General features: G+C 34.5%; 1 protein-coding gene across 6 annotated transcripts in view; it reads right to left on the bottom strand.

Moving 5' to 3' along the window:
* SHOC1 (shortage in chiasmata 1) overlaps window positions 1-22604 on the bottom strand; it is a 99464-nt gene that overhangs the window by 26575 nt on the left and 50285 nt on the right. For 5 of the 6 annotated variants that reach the window (XM_073226215.1, XM_073226253.1, XM_073226226.1 and 2 more), the window contains 8 exons: window positions 21254-21432; window positions 20141-20213; window positions 18062-18131; window positions 16747-16925; window positions 14966-15083; window positions 13831-13942; window positions 9019-9140; window positions 2690-2783 (listed from right to left, as the gene is read on the bottom strand). In XM_073226215.1, coding sequence (XP_073082316.1) covers window positions 2690-2783; window positions 9019-9140; window positions 13831-13942; window positions 14966-15083; window positions 16747-16925; window positions 18062-18131; window positions 20141-20213; window positions 21254-21432 — 947 coding nt within the window. The remainder of the gene's footprint in view (window positions 1-2689; window positions 2784-9018; window positions 9141-13830; window positions 13943-14965; window positions 15084-16746; window positions 16926-18061; window positions 18132-20140; window positions 20214-21253; window positions 21433-22604) is intronic. The other variant, XM_073226246.1, reaches the window with a different exon arrangement.

Genomic DNA, 22604 nt, shown 5'->3' with positions numbered 1-22604 from the left:
AATACCTAACTGGGGAGTATATATATTCTAAAGAAGGATTTCCTTAAAATTACATTAAAGGTGTATACAGTACACAGAAACATACTGTTTGATTCCAAATTTGTCTTATTGCAAAGTTGTGGGTGGTTATTTATTTAAATATAAATTTTATTTGTAAAGGCATAATTTTATGATGGTGGTAATGAATAGTACCTTAATTTATTAGGGCAAGGATTCTGGAGTTCATGGCTATACTTTGGGAAATTCAGGAACCTTGTAACATTGTTTTCAAAAGTTTGCATTTGTGTGTATTTATGATTTATTTTTTCCAAAAAGAGGTCATAAGTAATTTATAGACATTTTTTGATATTCAAATAAAATATAGCATAACACTACTAGCAGTATTTTCTTTTAGTTAAGAAAATGTACTTAAACTTCCCAATACTTCCTTTATGGCTAGGCTTTTCAGATGCCTGATAATAAAAAAATAATCCATACTGATGCACTCTAAAAGGCTAAAGCCATATTCCTAAAAAAAAGGAAGGCAAAGCAACAATATTTTCTAAAATAATATGATCTAGGGAACCTACTTTAATGTAATAATACTATTAAGTCAGGGAAATGGGAGGCTTGAGTATTATTGACATACTGATAGCAGAGTAGGAGCAAATTGATCATACTTGTTTCTCAAATTCTGTGGAAAAAACTGATCTACTTTTAAAATTATGTGAAACTTGAAAACCTTTTGAAATAGTTTAATCCAGATGAGAGCAGACTTTTGATGGGAATGGATTGTGCCTGGCAGTGCCTCCTATCTCATCATCAAATGTCTTCCTTGGAACATGTCTTCTATAGGCCATGTCTCAGTATCTGAATGTATCACTCCTGGTTATTGTACACCTCATATACAGAGGCATAAAATATTCTTTAAAGCATATTTTGCATGTAACCGCTTACCATTAGCTGAGAAGAAAAGAGACTGCTTATGTGGTGAAACTTTACTTGAATTTACATTTGCCATTCACTTACTTAGATAACTTTTTGAGAATTTTATTTCTATGTTAATATGAAGGATCAAAATTATGGGGATACTATTTCAAATAGTTGTTGATTTTAACAGGTTGTGTTTTGATTTAATTCTTCTTAAGGGAAGTTTGTTGAATGTGTTTTTTGTGTACAAAAGCACCGTGCTATAGATGCTATGGGTTTTACAGAGAAAAAGGGCCTAGTTCTTACCCTCCAAGGTGGAAGATACATGAACAAATACCTCATACAATAATAAAGGTATAAGTGTTACTGGGAGGATGGAAGACAGAGATTTATCCTGACAGGGATAATTGGGGCACATTTCTTACAGTGTTTGAGTAGGGCAGGAAAAGACAGAACTATAAAGGCTGGCAGGAAGGGGATGGAGAATAGTATTTCTGGGAGAAGACAGATCAGAATAAGTCTGTGCAATGGCTGAGAGGTGATGTCATGGAGCATATTCAGGAAATGGCAAGTAAAATTACATTAAAGGAAGGATTACTAGGGACCAAATCATGAAGGAGTTTGAAGCCAGCTGAATTTGAACTCTATTTTGAATGAAGTAGGAAGCTATGGAAGGTTTTTTAAGCAAGAAAATTCAACTGAACACCTCAAATTAATCAACAGTCTATTATGTACTTGGTACTGTCCTGGGAGCCAGGAATAAACAAGAGAATAAATATGTTCCCTTTCCTTCAGAAGCTTACAGTTTAGGGAGTGAAATATTCACAGCTGTATTTCAGAAGTGTAATTGGCGTCAACATATATGATGCACTGGAGTGGGAAAAGAGTAGAAATATGGAGATTAACCAGAAAGCTACTTTAAAACTGAAGTGAGGAATGAAGGCCTGAATTTGGGGAAATAGAGAAAGGAGAGGCATATTTTAGAGACACTGCAGAGTTAAAATGAGGATTGAGCTACTGATTAGGTTAGAATGGTTGTAAGGCTGTGAGTAGAATAGGTTAGAAAAATTGTGTTTTGGACATGCAAAGTTTGAGGTACCAGTGGGATGATTTCCTGTAGAATGCTAGACTATAGTTGCAGACCTTAAGAAAACTCAGGAAAACTTTGAAGATTATACTCAGAAATGAAAGCTAAATCTATGGAATGTCTGAGTTTATCAAGGTCAGAATATAAAGTGATAACAGAAAAGGACTGAGCCTTGAATTTGGGTGAATGTCTCAGTTTGAGTTGGACTCTGAAAAAAAGAGCCAAGAAAGGAGACTGGTCAGAGATTACCAAGGTATTACTGTGTTCATATGTCATAGGATTTCCATTTTACAGATGACAAAAACAGTATATGTTTTATAAGTAACATTTTTGATCAAGGGATATTTATTTTTATTCATATCCTACCATGTTTCAGTAAGTAGCAGTGACTGTAATGGGGTATGTGGTGGGTTCTTGATAATGGGGGAAGTCTAGTAACCACAATGTTGCACATGTAATTGTATATTAATGATACCAAAAAAAATGTAAGTAGCAGTTAAGAGATAAAATATGAATTAAAATTCATTAAAGATGTTTTGAACAGAAATTTAAATGGAACTGTTCTTTATATGGCTTTTAAGCATGTGTTCTTTAGTTTACCCACTTAATGTTTCTTCTCACCAGACACTTCAATTTGAGTATAATTTTGGTTTCTGAAAAATACTTATGAGCAAACATATAGGAAAAGAATACCTTGACATCCAGTTCTTCTGATTTTAGCCCAAATGAAACCAAAGCTGCATAAATCAGTGCCAAGTGATGAAGTGTCCTTTCTGTAAGGTGGTATCTAAAAAAGAATTATATTACTATACTTCTACTCATCTGATATCTGATTGTACTTATTAAAAATTCATTTTGTTGTCCAGATTTCGTAATGTTATTAGAATAACCTGGCTAAGGCAATGTTAGTGTGGCAGACTGGGGTTTTTTTGTCCACTTAGCATTCTTTTGAAAGAATGGTCCCACCTCCATTCTTTATAAATACTGTTAAATCTAGGGGACACTGAGTGTTTCTGTGTGGTGGGGAATGAGAGAAGTTTAACTCATCCCCTTACTGGCCCCAGAGGTGGCTATATGATTGACACCCACCCAACTTGATAGACAGAATACTCCATCCCCCTGGCTAAAGTAACAGGTGTAGGTATGACACATGACCAGAGCCAGGACAACTAGAATCCTCCCTGTTTATTTTTCCCTGAACTGCTAGAAAAAACAATCTTTTAAATTATCCTTATGTGCGTGATGGAGATGTTAGCTAAACTACAATGATAATCATATTACAATATATAAATGTATCAAATCCATGCTTTGTATACCCTAAAATTATACAATCTTATATGTCAACTTTATTGTATAAAAAAACCACTCTTTTTTCCCCTTCTATGGTTATTAGCTAGTCAGATGTGAGTCTTGAGGTGTTTGATAGGTATTTCTACTAACTTTATCCACTCCAAAAACCCTAAGCCACAAAAAGAGAATTTACTGGTCATATTACTAAGAAGTCCAGGAAAAGGCACTGTTTGATCTGGGGACTCAAACATCATAGAGACAATGGCTCTCTTTCTCAGACCAGCTCTTTCCATAAAAGCAGGTAAGAGTGGCTCTTTGTGCCTGAACTGTAATGATGTTCAACATCTGCTTTCCTTCTTGGTCTCTAGAACGTGCCTACATAACCAGCCCTAACTAAAAGCCCTGGGCACTGAGTCTCTACTGAGTTTTCCTGGTCGATATTTTACAAGTTTTGTCAAAACTTGTCGCTGGGGATATCAAGCATGTCCTGTACTACTCAACTAGGCAAGGACTCTCAGAAGCTCCCTCGGGACTTTGCTCCATGTTTTTTTTCCCTTTGCTGATTTTGATTTGTGACCTTCTATTATAACAAATCCTAACCATGAATACAAGTATATGCTGAGTTCTGTGAATCCTCCAAACCTGGGGTTGGTCTTGGAGACCTCTGACACATCTTCTCAAACAGAATGAATGGCATGAGCTACTAATGTCATTCAAACAATTTATTTGGTATTTTCAGTTTTCCTCACTTGGTCAGTTAAGATAGTTTCTAATGTCCCAATCAACTAAAAAACAGAACTGAGATATCTACAAGTCTGAATATAAATACATTTTATAATAATATATTATTCTGAATAAATGATAACTCTTCACATCCTGAACATAAAGCTGTCTCAGAGTATTATATAATTTTTTTTCATGAATATCTGGGTAAAAATAAGTGTAAATTTCCTCTTACTCTTCCTTGTACTTCAATTGTACCTCTAGAACTATAGGTAAATGGCAATCTAAAAACAACTTTAAAAATTCAGAATCAGTTATTTATCCAGAATACCTCTAAGTTCTTGATAAAGCTTAGAAAGCTCTACAAACAAGTTTTAATCTTAAAATGTTTTACAGCCTCTCAATCTGTGGAAAAACTACTGGTAGTCTGGTAGAATAGTCCACATAGAATAATGGGGATCTGAGCTAAGATGTTGGTAATAGAAATGGAGGGAGGGGATGGATGGAAGAGAAAGTCCAGTGGCTGAATGTATAGGATTCGTTTTTCAGTCATGCTGACTAAAAGAAAAGCAGTAGTCATAAATAGTTAAAGGAGAGAAAAGAGGAGGAGACATCGTTTAGAAGAGGAGAGGAAATATAATGAATTTATACTTGAACATGTTAAATTTGAGAGCCAATTAGGGAGGAAATATTCAATAGAAAATTAGACATACATGTCAGGAATTTCAAAGACAGACTGCAGCTGTGGATATAAATATAATAATTACAAGCAGAAAGATGATGACTGAAACTATAGCAGTGATAAGATTTCCAATGGATAGAATAGAAGAAAAAGGGAATCTAGATATATTTGGAGACTGGGACAAGGAAGAAGAGGTAAAGACAGAGGAGTAGTTAGAGAATACATTAAAAAACATTGAAGTGTCATGGACTGGAAGAGTTTCAAGAAAGAAGGTACGGATAACAGTCTTAAAGACTATAGAGTAGTGAAGGATAAAAATACTTCTGGAGATGATTATAAGAAAGGCATGACCCCAACTACTGTGGGATACAGAAAAAGCAGTTTTAAGAGGAAACGATATAGCAATCCAGGCTATATACTTAAAGAAGGAAGAACAATCCCAAATGAATGGTCTAATGTCACCATTATCGAAATTAGAAAAAGAAGAACAAATGAGGCCTAAGGTCAGCAGAAGGAGGGACATCATAAAGATCAGAGAAGAAATAAATAAAATTGAGAACAATAAAACAATAGCAAAAATCAATGAAACCAAGAGCTGGTTCTTCGAGAAAATAAACAAAATAGATAAGCCTCTAGCCAGATTTATTAAGAGGAAAAGAGAGTCAACACAAATCAACAGAATCAGAAACGAGAAAGGAAAAATCACGACGGACCCCACAGAAATACAAAGAATTGTTAGAGAGTACTATGAAAGCCTATATGCTAACAAGCTGGGAAACCTAGGAGAAGTGGACAACTTCCTAGAAAAATACAACCTTCCAAGACTGACCCACAAAGAAACAGAAGATCTAAACAGACCAATTACCAGCAATGAAATTGAAGCGGTAATCAAAAAACTACCAAAGAACAAAACCCCCGGGCCAGATGGATTTACCTCAGAATTTTATCAGACATACAGAGAAGACATACTATCCATTCTCCTTAAAGTTTCCCAAAAAATAGAAGAGGAGGGAATACTTCCAAACTCATTCTATGAAGCCAACATCACCCTAATACCAAAACCAGGCAAAGACCCCACCAAAAAAGAAAACTACAGACCAATATCCCTGATGAATGTAGATGCAAAAATTCTCACAAAATATTAGCAAACTGAGTTCAAAAATATATCAAAAGGATCATACACCATGACCAAGTGGGATTCATCCCAGGGATGCAAGGATGGTACACCATTCGAAAATCCATCAACATCATCCACCACATCAACAAAAAGAAAGACAAAAACCACATGATCATCTTCATAGATGCTGAAAAAGCATTCGATAAAATTCAACATCCATTCATGATAAAAACTCTCAACAAAATGGGTATAGAGGGCAAGTACCTCAACATAATAAAGGCCATCTATGATAAACCCACAGCCAACATCATACTGAACAGCGAGAAGCTGAAAGCTTTTCCTCTGCAATCGGGAACAAGACAGGGATGCCCACTATCCCCACTGTTACTCAACATAGTACTGGAGGTCCTAGCCACGGCAATTAGACAAAACAAAGAAATACAAGGAATCCAGATTGGTAAAGAAGAAGTTAAACTGTCACTATTTGCAGATGACTTGATATTGTACATAAAAAACCCTAAAGACTCCACTCCGAAACTACTAGGGCTAATATCGGAATTCAGCAAAGTTGCAGGATACAAAATTAACACACAGAAATCTGTGGCTTTCCTATACACTAACAATAAACTAATAGAAAGAGAAATCAGGAAGGTACAATTCCATTCACAATAGCATCAAAAAGAATAAAATACCTAGGAATAAATCTAACCAAGGAAGTGAAAGACCTATACCCTGAAAACTATAAGACATTTTTAACGGAAATTAAGGAGGTCACTCACAAATGGAAACTCATCCCATGCTCCTGGCTAGGAAGAATTTAATATCGTCAAAATGGCCATCCTGCCCAAAGCAATATACAGATTCAATGCAATCCCTATCAAATTACCAACAGCTTTCTTCAATGAACTGGAACAAATAGTTCAAAAATTCATATGGAACAACCAAAGACCCTGAATAGCTAAAGCAATCCTGAGAAGGAAGAATAAAGTGGGGGGGATCTCACTCCCCAACTTCAAGCTCTACTACAAAGCCACAGTAATCAAGACAATTTGTTACTGGCACAAGAACAGACCCACAGACCAATGGAACAGAATAGAGACTCCAAACATTAACCCAAACATATATGGTCAACTAATATTCGATAAAGGGGCCATGGACATACAATGGGGAAATGACAGTCTCTTCAACAGATGTTGCTGGCAAAACTGGACAGCTACATGTAAGAGAATGAAACTGGATCACTGTCTAACACCATATACAAAAGTAAATTCAAAATGGATCAAAGACTTGAATGTAAGTCATGAAACCATAAAACTCTTAGAAAAAAATGTAGGCAAAAATCTCTTAGACGTAAACATGAGTGACCTCTTCTTGAACATATCTCCCCGGGCAGGGGAAACAAATGCAAAAATGAACAAATGGGACTATATCAAGCTGAAAAGCTTCTGTACAGCAAAGGACACCACCAATAGAACAAAAAGGTATCCTACAGTATGGGAGAATATATTCATAAATGACAGATCCAATAAAGGGTTGACATCCAAAATATATAAAGAGCTCACACACCTCAACAAACAAAAAGCAAATAACCCAATTAAAAAATGGGCAGAGGAGCTGAATAGACAGTTCTCTAAAGAAGAAATTCAGATGACCAACAGACATATGAAAAGATGCTCCACATCGCTTGTCATCAGAGAAATACAAATTAAAACCACAATGAGAAAGAAGAAATTCAGATGGCCAACAGACATATGAAAAGATGCTCCACATCGCTTGTCATCAGAGAAATACAAATTAAAACCACAATGAGATATCATCTCACACCAGTAAGGATGGCTACCATCCAAAAGACAAACAACAATTGTTGGTGAGGTTGTGGAGAAAGGGGAACCCTCCTACACTGCTGGTGGGAATGTAAATTAGTTCTACCATTGTGGAAAGCAGTATGGAGGTTCCTCAAAATGCCCAAAATAGAAATACCATTTGACCCAGGAATTCCACTTCTGGGAATTTACCCCAAGAATGCAGCACTCCAGTTTAAAAAAGACAGATGCACCCCTATGTTTATCACTGCACTATTTACAATAGCCAAGATATGGAAGCAACCTAAATGTCCATCAGTAGATGAATGGATAAAGAAGATGTGGTACATATACACAATGGAATATTACTCAGCCATAAGAAAAAAACAAATCCTACCATTCGCAACAACATGGATGGATCTAGAGGGTATTATGCTCAGTGAAATAAGCCAGGCGGAGAAAGACAAGTACCAAATGATTTCACTCATATGTAGAGTATAAGAACAAAAGAAAACTGAAGGAACAAAACAGCAGCAGAAGCACAGAACCCAAGAATGGACTAATAGTTACCAAAGGGAAAGGGACTGGGGAGGGATAAGGGTGGGAAAAAAAGAAAGGGTGCATTATGATTAGCATGTATAGTATGGGGGGGGCACGGGGAGGGCTGTGCAACAGAGAAGACAAGTAGTGATTTTACAGCATCTTACTATGTTGATGGACAGCGACTGTGAACGGGGATGTTGGGAGGACTTGGTGAAGGGGGGAGCCTAGTAAACATAATGTCCTTCATGTAATTGTAGATTAATGATACCAAAATAAAATTTTTTAAAAAGTATAAAAAAAAGAGAAAGGCATGAATCATGAGTGACCTTTGAGTGACAGAGATTAATACAGATGTAGACAGAAAAGCCAGATGCAGAAAAGGAGAAAGAGGAAGAGGTGCATTCATAAAATTAGAGTGAGGGAAAGGACAGAGAATAACTTGAGCCAGTGTCTTAGGATAGATTTTTTTTTAGTAATTTTTCAGTTAAAAACATCAATGAAAGAAAGTATAACAAGATGCTATTTAGTTAGTATATTTAATAAGATTTTAGAGAGAAGTGATTTAAGAATGACATCTTTTAACAGAAAAACCCAGAATTAAAAAGTAATAAAAAGTAAAACACTAAGCAATTCTTAGTGAAGTAGAGGAGGGGAGGATGGTTTGCACAGAAAGCCCAGGGGGAATATATCATCTCAAAAATTCTGATTTGTTTTTCTATGAGCATGCCTCCACCTTGAGAATTCCTGATGTAAGGCAAATTAGATGAACAAATGGAAAATTTGCATAGCTGCTTCTGGTCAAAGAAAAGGACTGAATATCTTAAAAAATAGGAATGTGACTTGCATTGAAGAAATGTTTACTTACTCTGAATTTAATGTATTTTTGTTATATAAAATTATCCAACAATAGCTGTACTGGAACGATAATGCCATCAGTCTCATAATGATATTGTCTGATGCCTTCTCACAATTCAATTCTTCTAGGTCCTACCAGAAAATAAATAAAGAGATTCACTAGGCTGGATAGTTATTATGAAATTCATGTTACAATATTTCAAGAATCTATAATATAGAAATTATAACTTGAGAAGAAGGATGAGTATGGCTTCCCATTTTATGGAAAAATTTAAATCATACTGGAAGTAGTAGGGGAAAAGCTACAGTAGATTGTAAAATAGCTTCAGCAAGAAGGGACCACAAATCTCCCCAAGTTCTAAATACGAGGAAAGAAGGTGCCCCTTTGTGGGCAAAGTCCTTTGCAGACAGGGACCTGGCAACAGTAGGAAATATGTGCAATAGAAAATGTGTTTAAAAACACATGGGATAATCTACACTGAATACTTGAGGAAGATGAAAAAGCAGCAGTTAATCAACTCCTAGGAATCTATATCTAATGGTCTAAAATCCCTTTTTTTTCCTTTAAAACAACTACTTTTTTAACACAAATTAATTTTTTTTATTTTGGTATCATTAATTTACAATTACATGAGGAACATTATATTTACTAGACTCCCCCCATCACCAAGTTCCCCCCACATACTCCACTGCAGTCACTGTCCATCAGCATAGTAAGATGCTGTAGAATCACTACATGTCTTCTCTGTGTTGTACAGGCCTCCCTGTGCCCCCGCCCCACATTACACATGCTAATCATAATGCCCCTTTTCTTTCTTCCCCCCCTTATCCCTTCCTTCCCACCCATCCTGCCCAGTCCCTTTCCCTTTGGTAACTGTTAGTTCATTCTTGGGTTTTGTGATTCTGCTGCTGTTTTGTTCCTTCAGTTTTTGCTTTGTTCTTATACTCCACAGATGAGTGAAATCATTTGGTACTTGCCTTTCTCTGCCTGGCTTATTTCACTGAGCATAATACACTCTAGCTCCATCCATGTTGTCGCAAATGGTAGGATTTGTTTTCTTCTTATGGCCGAATAATATCCCATTGTGTATATGTACCACATCTTCTATATCCATTCATCTACTGATGGACACTTAGGTTGCTTCCATTTCTTGGCTATTGTGAATAGTGCTGCAATAAACATAGGGGTGCATCTGTTTTTTTCAAACTGGGCTGCTGCATTCTTAGGGTGAATTCCTAGGAGTGGAATTCCTGGGTCAAATGGTATTTCTATTTTGAGTTTTTGAGAAACTTCCATATTGCTTTCCACAGTGGTTGAACTAATTTACATTCCCACCAGCAGTGTAGGAGGGTTCCCCTTTCTCCACAACCTCACCAGCATTTGTTGTTTGTCTTTTGGATGGTGGCGATCCTTACTGGTGTGAGGTGATACCTCATTGTGCTTTTAATTTGCATTTCTCTGATGACTAGTGATGTGGAGCATCTTTTCATATGTCTGTTGGTCATCTGAATTTCTTCTTTTGAGAACTGTCTGTTCAGCTCCTCTGACCATTTTTTAATTGGATTATTTGCTTTTTGTTTGTTGAGGTGCATGAGCTCTTTATATATTTTGGATGTCAACCCTTTATCGGATCTGTCATTTATGAATATATTCTCCCATACTTAGGATGCCTTTTTGTTCTACGGGTGGTATCCATTGCTGAACAGAAGCTTTTCAGCTTGATATAGTCCCACTTGTTTGTTTTTGCTTTTGTTTCCTTGCCTGGGGAGATATGTTCATGAAGAAGTTGCTCATGTTTATGTCCAAGAGATTTTTGCCTATGTTTTTTTCTAAGAGTTTTATGGTTTCATGACTTATATTCAGGTCTTTGATCCATTTTGAATTTACTTTTGTGTATGGGGTTAGACAGTGACCCAGTTTCATTCTCTTACATGTAGCTGTCCAGTTTTGCCAACACCAGGTGTTGAAGAGGCTGTTTCCCCACTGTATGTCCATGGCTCCTTTATTGTATATTAATTGACCATATACATTTGGGTTAATATCTGGATGCTTTATTCTGTTCCACTGGTCTGTGGGTCTGATCTTGTGCCAGTACCAAATTGTCTTGATTACTGTGGCTTTGTAGTAGAGCTTGAAGTTGGGGAGTGAGATTCCCCCTACTTTATTCTTCCTTCTCAGGATTGCTTTGGCTATTCAGGATCTTTTGTGGTTCCATATGAATTTTTTTTTGGTATCATTAATCTACAATTACGTGAGGAACATTATGTTTACTACGCTCCCCCCTTCACCAAGTCCCCCTGGCAACCCCCATTACAGTTACTGTCCATCAGTGTAGTAAGATGCTGTAGAATCACTACTTGTCTTCTCTGTGTTGTACAGCCCTCCCCATGCCTTCCCCCACATTATACATGCTAATTGTAATGCTCCCTTTCTTTTTCCCCCCACTTATTCTTCCCTTCCCACCCATCCTCCCCATTCCTTTTCCCTTTGGTAACTGTTAGTCCATTCTTGGGTTCTGTGAGTCTGCTGCTGTTTTGTTCCTTCAGTTTTTTCTTTGTTCTGATAGTCCACATATGAGTGAAATCATTTGGTACTTGTCTTTCTCCACCTGGGTTATTTCACTGAGCATAATGCCCTCTAGCTCCATCCATGTTGTTGCAAATGGTAGGATTTGTTTTCTTATGGCTAACTAATATTCCATTGTATATATGTACCACATCTTCTTTATCCATTCATCTACTGATGGACACTTAGGTTGCTTCCATATCTTGGCTATTGTAAATAGTGCTGTGATAAACATAGGGGTGCATCTGTCTTTTTCAAATTGGGCTGCTGTATTCTTAGGGTAAATTCCTAGAAATGGAATTCCTGGGTCAAATGGCATTTCTATTTTGAGCTTTTTGAGGAACCTCCAGATTGCTTTCCACAGTGGTTGAACTAATTTACATTCCCACCAGCAGTGTAGGAGGGTTCCCCTTTCTCCACAACCTCACCAACATTTGTTGTTGTTTGTCTTTTGGATGGTGGCAATCCTTACTGGTGTGAGGTGATATCTCATTGTGCTTTTAATTTGCATTTCTCTGATGACTAGTGATGTGGAGCATCTTTTCATGTGTCTGTTGGTCATCTGAATTTCTTCTTTGGAGAACTGTCTGTTCAGCTCCTCTGCCCATGTTTTAATTGGATTATTTGCTTTTTGTTGGTTGAGGTGCATGAGCTCTTTATATATTTTGGATGTCAACCTTTTATTGGATCTGTCATTTATGAATATATTCTCCCATACTGTAGGATACCTTTTTGTTCTATTGGTGGTGTCCTTTGCTGTACAGAAGCCTTTTAGCTTGATATAGTCCCACTTGTTCATTTTTTCTTTTGTTTCCCTTACCAGGGGAGATATGTTCATGAAGAAGTTGCTTGTGTTTATGTCCAAGAAATTTTTGCCTATGTTTTTTTCTAAGAGTTTTATGGTTTCATTACTTACATTCAGGTCTTTGATCCATTTTGAATTTACTTTTGTGTATGGGGTTAGACAGTGATCCAGTTTCATTCTCTTACATGTAGCTGTCCAGTTTTGCCAACACCAACTGTTGAAGAGGCTGTCATTTCCCCATTGTATGTCCATGGCTCCTTTATCGTATATTAATTGACCACATATATTTGGGTTAATGTCTGGAGTCTCTATTCTGTTCCACTGGTCTGTGTATCTGTTCTTGTGCCAGTACCAAATTGTCTTGAGTATTGTGGCTTTCTAGTAGAGCTTGATGTTGGGGAAGAAGATCCCCCCAACTTTATTCTTCCTTCTCAGGATTGCTTTGGCTATTTGGGGTCTTTGGTGGTTCCATATGAATTTTTGAACTATTTGTTCCAGTTTGTTGAAGAATGCTGTTGGTAGTTTGATAGGGATTGCATTGAATCTGCAGATTGCTTTGGGCAGGATGGCCATTTTGACGATATTAATTCTTCCTAGCCAAGAGCATGGGATGAGTTTCTATTTGTTAGTGTCCAACATAAATTAATTTTTGATAGAGTGAGTAATTGAGGAAGTACTCCAATAGTTAGTTATATAACTATGGATTAAGCCAGTTTTCCCAAACAGTATTTCCCCCCAAATAATAGTTTTTTAAGAATGTTACATATGCAAGTCACAGTATCTCCTGACCACTCTAACAGAGAGTTTTGTGTTTACATCACATATTTCTTATATTGTTAATATTTGCTCATCAAATCAGATTTATACCTTACCATAATATTTGCCATTAATTTATACTCTTTATCTTTAAGCCTGGCTTGTGCTCCCCACTCCCACCCTATTAAATTAACCTCTTTGTAATTTATACTCAAATCAAACTAATATATTAGGGAGATTTGGTCAAGAATTTATATGTTAAATTCCAAACCACAGATTTCTGAAAATAATGTCTCTCTTTTAAAAAAAAAACAAACCTGTTTACACCCAGGCAATCTCTATACATTAGAGGAAATCCCATATTACCAATCATGGATTAATATCCTACCTTCTTTTAGAAACATAGTAGACAGGATTTGATTTTTAAAGTGTCAACACTATAATAGGTCAATATATAATAATATAGATTCTATATTTGCTTTATCTTTTTAGAGTATGTTAGAAGTTATAAGACATCAAAGAAGCTTGATAATAGTCATTTCCCACAATAATTATTTTAGCCCATTTGCAAAATTTTGTGAGAAATCACTAATACATTATATTTAAGCTAAAGTATAGTAAAGCTAAAAATAAATTACATGGTTATATGTATATTTCAATATACTTGATTCATGTTTTTTACTGTATAGCTTTACCTGCAAAATTATGGCAGTGTGTTCATCAATTGTCAGTACTACATAATGCTGTGTATCTCCAAAGAGTTTCAATGACTCACCGTAGCATCTCTCCATTAGTGTGATATTATAGCTAGAAAATACAATATTTTTGGGTGACATAATGAAATGGCTAAGAAAAATTCTTTAAGAAAAGCTGCACTGTCCTTCTGCAGATCAAATTATTTGAACTATTGTGCTTTTTCTTCCATACATCAGTTTATTCTACAGTATAAATTTGAGGGATGAAATTATGATTTATGCAGTATGTATGACAAATTGAGGTGTCCATTGCTTTCGTACATGACTGCACATAATAGTATTACAGATGTCTTGACCAATTTATTTTACCACTACTAATAATATAATAATTAAGAAAGAAAAACATCATATTATAAGTCTGAAACATTCTGCATTTGTCAGAATTTTCTTTCTCCTTAAACCTAGCCTAGATTTTAACTACCTTTTACAAGCTTATAGTTTTCTGTGAATGCCCCATGGCCTTAATATATAAAAACAAAGCCATGGAAGATAGATTTACGTTTTAACTAAGGTCACAGCACAGTTATCCTTTCTTGATATATAGTCCAATGTCTAACATTCTTGGAACAACTTGTGTGCTATAATAAAGTGTTTTATATGATTTAAAATGCTCACTATTGGTATGATCTTAGAACCAAAGGTCTAACAATTTGAAAATTCATTTAATTCATTTAGAACTTCATAGTCCTGTTTCCCAGGCAGTATTTCTCTAAAAAAATACTCATTCTCAGTATTATCAGTGACCCAAAGATATGACCATATAAGTCACAGGAAAAAATCCCACATAAAATGTTCATATTTGCTGGTAAAAGAGAAGTGCAATTAAAACATAAATTTAAACGATAATGAAATATTTTTTCGGTACAAACTTGACATGTATTACCAGAACAGATAATATCCAATAAGTATGACGATGTACTATAGGAAGAGAAATGTAAACTGACATAAACTCTCTGGAAAACTATTCCTATAGGATGTAATTCTAGGCTAGAATCCGAAAGGCACAAATATAACATAATACTTAGCCAATTCAGATACATGTACATTTGTTAAAGTTATGAAATCAATAACTTACTTGGATTCTAGCAACTTAAGTATTTCTGAAGTATTAAGAAGTCCTTCAGATGCAAAAAACACATATGGAATCTGAATTTCCAAAAGAAAACCACCAAAATGATCCAGCAAGGTGCTTCCTAAATAAAAAAAAGTTTATATTTCTCTTTTTTCTTATACCCCAGCTCTTTTTTTTCACTAGAATAATAGGTTTTTGTTCAAAGAGTAGTATAAAAATAAAACATTTAAAAAAATCAGAATAAAGAATAAAGAAAGGTCTGAAGAATAAAACAAAAACCATATGCTATCTTACTACCTAGAAATAAAAGAGTTAACAGAATTTACTAAAACTACATACTTAAAGTAGTGTTTAATACATGATTCTAGACTTTTTTCTATGTATTTCCATGTCTATACTCACACATGAACACTCAGTTTGAAAAAAAGGAAAAAAAATAGTATCATACTCTATCTGAATGTTAGCATCTGCTTTGTTCACTTAAGTACATGTTGGACATTTGCTGGTGAACATATACAGTAGTGATTTACATTAGAATTTAAAATTACGCAGCATTACCATAGAGAATGAAACAGACTAACAGAAAAAAAAGAAAAAACCTCAGTAGATAAAGGGACAAAGGACATAAACAGGCAATTTACCAAAAAATGGCTATGAAGATTAATTTACATATGAAAAGATACAGATAAGCGAAGATATGCAAATTAACACAACTATAAAATATTTTCTGCCCATATCGGTCAAAGATTTAAGAGATTAATAATATCTACTTGTACAGAGAAGGGGGAAAGGATTCTCTTACACTTTCTGCACAAATACAAATTGGGATAGCATTTCTGGAGTGTATTTGGCAATACATAAATGAGTGTATCTTTTGACTGAACAACTCATTTTACTTCTGGAATTTTTACTTTTTAGAAGAAGCATGTAATGATATATAAACTACTATAAGCCTTGTATTATTATAATGGAAAATAGGAGCATTATAAATGTCCCAAACAAGGAATTGGTTGAATAAATTAAGTTCATCTTTGAAAGCATGAAAGAAGTCTCTAAATGTAAACTAGAATGCTTATCTTTTATCCTTTCTTAAGTCCATGTTTCAATTATTTAATCAATTTAACATTTAATTGTACATATCAAAGATTCCAAAGTAATAATTATAGTGACTATATTTTTAGAACTGAGTTGGAATGTTTCAGAATTCAAACTTTCCACTCATACTTAAGGTAGATAGAAAGTAATTTGTGGCAAGTATTGAAAGGGAGATGCACTAAAAATGTACAGGCTTTTCAATTTAATGGATCTGAAATTCACTCCTTAGTTATGTAAAGTGTTACTGAGAAATACAAAGAAACGAAATGGTATACACAGTGGTTTTCTAAGTACTTCTATATAATTTTTTGTTGCATACTAAAAGTTTTCTGAATCAGTCAACATACTATTCCATGATTCCCCTAAAATTCAATAAAAAATACTATTGCATAAAAAGTATCAGCTCAGGATTAGATATAATTTAATTAAATTGTGCTGTTATAAATAAATTTAGTAGTTAAAGGGATGAAGACAAAAATAATCAGTAAAGCTTATATTATGAATGAGGATATGAAGTAGGAGATGGTTAAAGGACTTGCTCAAGGTCTCACAGTGAGAGGTGAGCTTAGAGTTTGAACTCAAGTCTTCCAATGCCATAGTTCATTCTCTTTACATAGATCAGAAACAGAAAACAGAAAATTTTCATTCTAATGGAACAAAAAGAAAGGATCTTAGTTTTTAAAACTTACTCTTTAAAACTGTGTCTGGAAGTATCACTTTAAAGGTCGTATAAGGAATATTCAGTTTTTTGCAGTGTTTAGCCCAACAAGAGTCTTCTACAAAATTGTATTCCACCACAAATGAGAAATTACTCCAGGGAAAATCTGCTCCAATATATTGATTATATACAACTACACAGGAACTTGTGCTGAAGACAAAAAAAAAAAAAAAAGCCACTTTTTAAGACAAAAAAAAAAAAAGCCAAGAAAATGGAATTCAACTTGTGTCATTATTTACTTGGGATGCTAAAAGATGACTTTCTGGCAATTTTCTATTCTCTAATCTGTGCCCACTTATCTTGGAAAGGCACTGGTGCATTTTCTGTTGGTTTGTTCTCCAATTGTGCTAATCTCTTTTTCTCTTTGTTTTGGGAAGTTGTATTTTTTTTTAAACCAGGATATAAAAAACTGTGGACTATTTCACATCCTCAAATGCAAAGGACCCTCATTTTGTTATCTGAGTCCTATCAGTAACAGACAAATCATATGAGAAATCAATCTTATTTTCTTACAGATGTAAGGTTTTAATCTTTGAGAATCTATACAATAGAATATTATCTGACAACTAAGAAATTTTCTCCCCCCTCCCCAGTGAGTGGGCTTTGGAGTGACAACAACAAAACAGATAGATACTTAGATATCATAAATTCACCATCTTCAACTTTCATATAACAGCACTTGCTGTAATTAAAATTTTCTACTGCTCTTTTCCATCTATAGCAATCTAGATAGAATTTAAAAGGTATTTATGTCTAGCTTTTGTGGACTTCTATTTGATTTATGTCTTCTCTTTTTATTATTTGGATCCCAATATTAGAAATAAATAATTTCTACATAAAATAAGGCAAAATTAAAACATTTTTAGGTAAGTTCACAGTAAATTTATTATTAGCAGGCTCTCACGGAAAGAATTTCTAAAGGATGTTCTTTAGGAAGAAGAAGAACCCAAAAGAAAGGAAGGAGATATAAGAAATATGCTGAGCAAAAACCTGGTAAAAAAACAAGGTTAAATCTAAGTAGGCATTTTCTGTACTAACGACAACAACAATAGTGGTAATTCGGGGATGTTAAAATAAGATTGAACTAAAATTCTGGAGAACAATAATATAAAATACATAAGGCAATGACTGAGTTTAAGTGTTCTATGGAAAGCATTTTTCAGGAAGAGAGGAAAGATAGCAATTTCAGATCTTATTAAATTTTCTTAAAAAGTTCTAGGAGAAATTGTACTTTCCCTGTGGAATTGGCATGTTTGCTCCCCACATATGAAGAAATGCAACTTTACCCATTTAAAACACCTTCAGATTCCAGGAAATTTTTTCTTTTGTTCGAATGTAAGACAGTCAGTGTTAAACCTAAAAAAAAAACACGTTTTTTTCAGTGTTTTGTTCATGTGTATTTTTAGGGGTGTCATATATTTTGCTGCCATAAAAATGAATTAAAAATCTGTGAATGAGGAAACTGCTTAAAATATAAATTGCTGGATTATTTTTCTAAGTCTATGGTACCAGAAAGTTTGAACCATGGGCAATATTTATGGTATGTGTATATAATCATGGAAATTCTGAATTTATTATGTAAAGCAATAAGAGGAACAAAGACTTAATTTTAAGGTAACCAGATTAAACACATACCAATTCTGTGCAGTTAATTTTATTTTGCAAAAAATCATAATTTTTTATGGAAGCAACCTAAGTGTCCATTAATAGGTGAATGGATAAAGAAGAAGTGGTACATATATACAATGGAATATTATTCAGCCACAAAAAAGAAACATCCTGCCACTTGCAACAACATGGATGGACCTAGAGGGCATCAGGCTAAGTGAAATAAGCCAGGCAGAGAAAGACTAATGGCATATAATTTCCTTCATTTGTGAAATACAGAAACAAAACAAAATAGCAATATACTCATAGACACTGAGCAACTGGTGGTTTATCTTGGGGGAGGGGTTGATAGTTTGGTAGGGTTATTTTGAGAGATGACAAAACATGCAGTTTATAGAGGGAAGAGACACAGTAAACAAAGAATGACCTAGGTTGACAGTTGTTTTATTTTATTTTTAGCCTGGAGGGCTTAAAGATGAAGGAAGAGAGTCTTTCAGGAGGAAGGTTGGGGTAAGAAATAACTAATTGAACAATGTTTGAGGCTGCAGGAAGAGATGGCATCTGAACCACAAGTGAAATACTGGTTTCTGAAGGGAGCAGGTGTGCCTCCTCTATAGAGAAAGATAAAAGATGAAATGAAGCTAAGTTTGTAGATAATAGGAAAGGAAACTGAGGAGGATTCATTTTTGTTGCAGAGACCAGTGAAATTATAAGATCAGGGTGTTGACTGAATCATTCATATTAAGATCACCTAGAAGTGAAGAGAATACCACAGAGCACAACTGTCCATGGATGATGGGGGATGTTCAGATGGTTACTGGATGATGGCCATACAGAGTAGTAGATATTGGTATGGCAACACAAAACAGCCTGAAAGGATGGAGGAATAATGTTTTGGAAAGGATACCAGAAAGCAAGGAATGGTTTTCTCATCCCTATAAGGTATATACATATAAACAAAATTACCAGCTTCTATATGAGAGGGATACAGGGGAAGCAGTATCATTAGGAGAAAGTTAGGTTTCACTTAGGAAAAGGAGGTGAAAAAGAGTTTACATGTAAGTAATAGGTTTAGGTTCCACAGCACAAGGTGAAAAGGGCTGACAGAGGGGGCAGTAGTAGGTAAAGAGTTGAAGAACGACCCAGGAACAAGAGAGACCTAGATTCAAATCCTGATTCCTCGTTTACTACTTGTAAGATTTGGCATGTTCCATCATCACCTTTAAGAACTTTAACTTCTTACAAGTAATGACTATAGCATCTTACTATGCTGATGGACAGTGATTGCAATGGGCTGAGGAGAACTTGATAATATGGGTGAATGTTGAAACCACAATGTTGCTCATGTGAAACCTTCATAAGATTGTATATCAATGATACCTTAATAAAAAAAAAGAACTTCTTTATTTGTAAAATTGAGTTAAAACTAATTCAACCATCATAAGATTATATATCAATACTTTAATAAACAAGAGGGAAAAAAACTAATTCATAGGATTATTTGTAAGTATTATTTAGTAAATAATAAAAATTGCCAATAATGTAAATATAGTGTACATATAAATACATTATAGTATATTTATATTGCGGACTTATAGTCCAGATTGATTTAAAAATTGGTTAGATCCCACTGAATTATATACTTTTAAAGGATGAATTTTGTGGTGTGTTAATTATATCTTAATTTAAAGACTTAGATCAATATTTTTTATATATTCAAGCATTTATCAAATAAAGCATAAATGAAATCTCCCTACCTTCCATTTTGTTAAGGATTTTAATGAGTAAATGTTTTTCACCGTCTGAGTCCATTCTTACTATAATCAACACCTGATCAAAAATAAGAATTTCATATTATGTCTATCCTGAATGATCATTCTTTTTCATAGTTTTGCTATAGTGACAAAATCACAAACTTAAGTGGTTACATGAAACTAATGACAATAAGATTACAAAATAAATATTTGTATTGTAAATGATGCCAGTGCTTAAACACAACAGAGTAAAAAACCTGGTAAGATCAAATTTCAATGAGGCAAGTATTTTTGGGTAAGGTGTTCTTAGCATTCTTCAAGTATTCCCACATAGGTGATTCTATACATAAGTTGTCTGCTTGTATTGTTTAATTCAACCCAGACAAATTTGAACTTGTTGGAGAAAAGCAAAATTTTAATGCTATGCTTTCCTACTTACTTTTACATTTTAGTGGGGGAGGGGAGAAGGGTGGGAGTGGGAACAAAAAATCAATTTCAGTTTTAATTTCTTACTGATCGACTTGATTTATTTTAATGACTTAAGCAAGTTACCCAAGTACCCACAGAGTGAGGGATAAAGATATAGGAGGGCAGAGAGGAAAACTTTTATCTAGATTTAGTACAAAGAACTTAAAATGCTTTCTGTTTGAAGAGATTTTTAAAAGTATTTTCTCTTAAATCTTAATCAATGTAACCTTCATATGCTTAAAGTAGAGTGGGCAGAAAATTTCAATATAATACAAGGCATAAACTAAACACTTTTTTTGTAAAATTACATAAGATGAGATTCTGGCCCAGTATCAAAAAATGAATTATTGTAGTTCTATTACTGGGTATATGTTCATGAACCAATAATTATCAGACAAAACTTGTCAAATTTGGAAAACTAGTCCAGAGAAAAGCATGTATAGTAAAAACTAAAGTATTTTTAAATTCAAGACATGAATAATGATGCAAATCATTCTTTCTCTGGATCTGATTCTGTTCTGTTAACTTACTTAAGAAGAAAACTATCAAGGGACCAAATAGTATAAACTATTTTATAATTTCAAAGTAAAATTAAAAGCTTATTTTATATCCAATTTTTATTTAAGCTGACTTTATTCCAGTACTTACCTTAATTTGCTGTTCACTTTGCATCCAATTTAGTATCTGATGCTGCAATTTTTGTATTTTATAGTTGGTTTCAGGATTTTTCCCCTTAATAAACTGTACAATCTCTAGCTGTCTCCAAATGTCATCCAAATAAGAGCCTAAAATACTTCTGTAGATATCTTTTGCACTTGACAAATATTCTGTTAAAAACAAAAGTAGAAAGGTCAAAAGCATGTTTTTCTTTTTTGAGAAACTCCATGGTAAAAATATGAAAAGAAGTAAGAGTCATAACAGAGACAGTTAACATTCCCTTTTGTCCTTTTCTAATTTCAATTAAGGATATTGACCAGTGAAACCTTCAAATGGAGTGAAGCCACAAAATATTTACCAAATGTCTCTTTTTAAGCTACATAACACCAGTATACCTGGCCACACTCTACATAGTCTCTAAATAGATTCCATCCTTTCCTGCCTTCCTGCTTGCTGAATGCCATTGCCTTTTTCCACAACCCCAGGATCTATATTTAATATGTAAGTCCTGTGGAAATGCCACTTCACTGTTATTTTCTTGGCATTTTATACAGCTTTGCACTTGATTTCTGGTTATTTGTGTATATTACCCCATTAGCCTATAAACTCAGGATATGATCCATGATATTGTGGATTACATATATTAATTTGTATAGCTGCTAAAACAGCAGGGCCTAAAGTCAGACTCACTAAGCAGTTTTTAAACACAGAATCCTGAGACCCATCCTTGAAGGTTTATATTCAGTAAATCAAAATAGTATCCCAGGGACTTCTATGTCTAAAAAAAGTCTCCTGGTGACTTTACTGCACAGTGAGTTTTGTGAATTACTGAAGTAAAGCACCTCGCATAGTAACTTATATAGACCATTCAACGAATATTTGGGCAGTAAATGAAATTATAAAATTAAAAATTTTAATGCTTATGTTCACATTTTTATATTTATGTGCATATTAATTCTAATTTTATATTAGTACAGCTAAAATTATGGGCAACTTAGAGATTGATGTAATGTCTTTCTGCCTCCTTACCTCCAAGCCTCCCTCCCACTGATTTTCCATACTGCCACTAGACATAACCTTCTGAAAGACAAACCTAATCCAGTAGCAGCCATTTCAATGGCTCCCCATCAACTATAGTATAAGATCTAAACTTTCATGTAACTTAAAAGCCTCTTCATGTTTTGGCTCTTTCTTACTTTTTAAGACTTAGCTCTTACTGCTTTACATCTTGTATTCTTCAATTTAGCCACAGGGAACTGCAGCACAATCACTGGGTCATACTTCTGGGCTCTTAATTCTGCCTACAATACCCTTTTGTACTACTTGGCAAACTCCTACTTAC

Source organism: Manis javanica, chromosome 2, assembly GCF_040802235.1.
Source record: "Manis javanica isolate MJ-LG chromosome 2, MJ_LKY, whole genome shotgun sequence".
Classification (NCBI taxonomy): Eukaryota; Metazoa; Chordata; class Mammalia; order Pholidota; family Manidae; genus Manis; species Manis javanica.
Note: the sequence above shows the minus strand (reverse complement) of the source record. Positions and strands in the feature narration are given on the sequence as shown.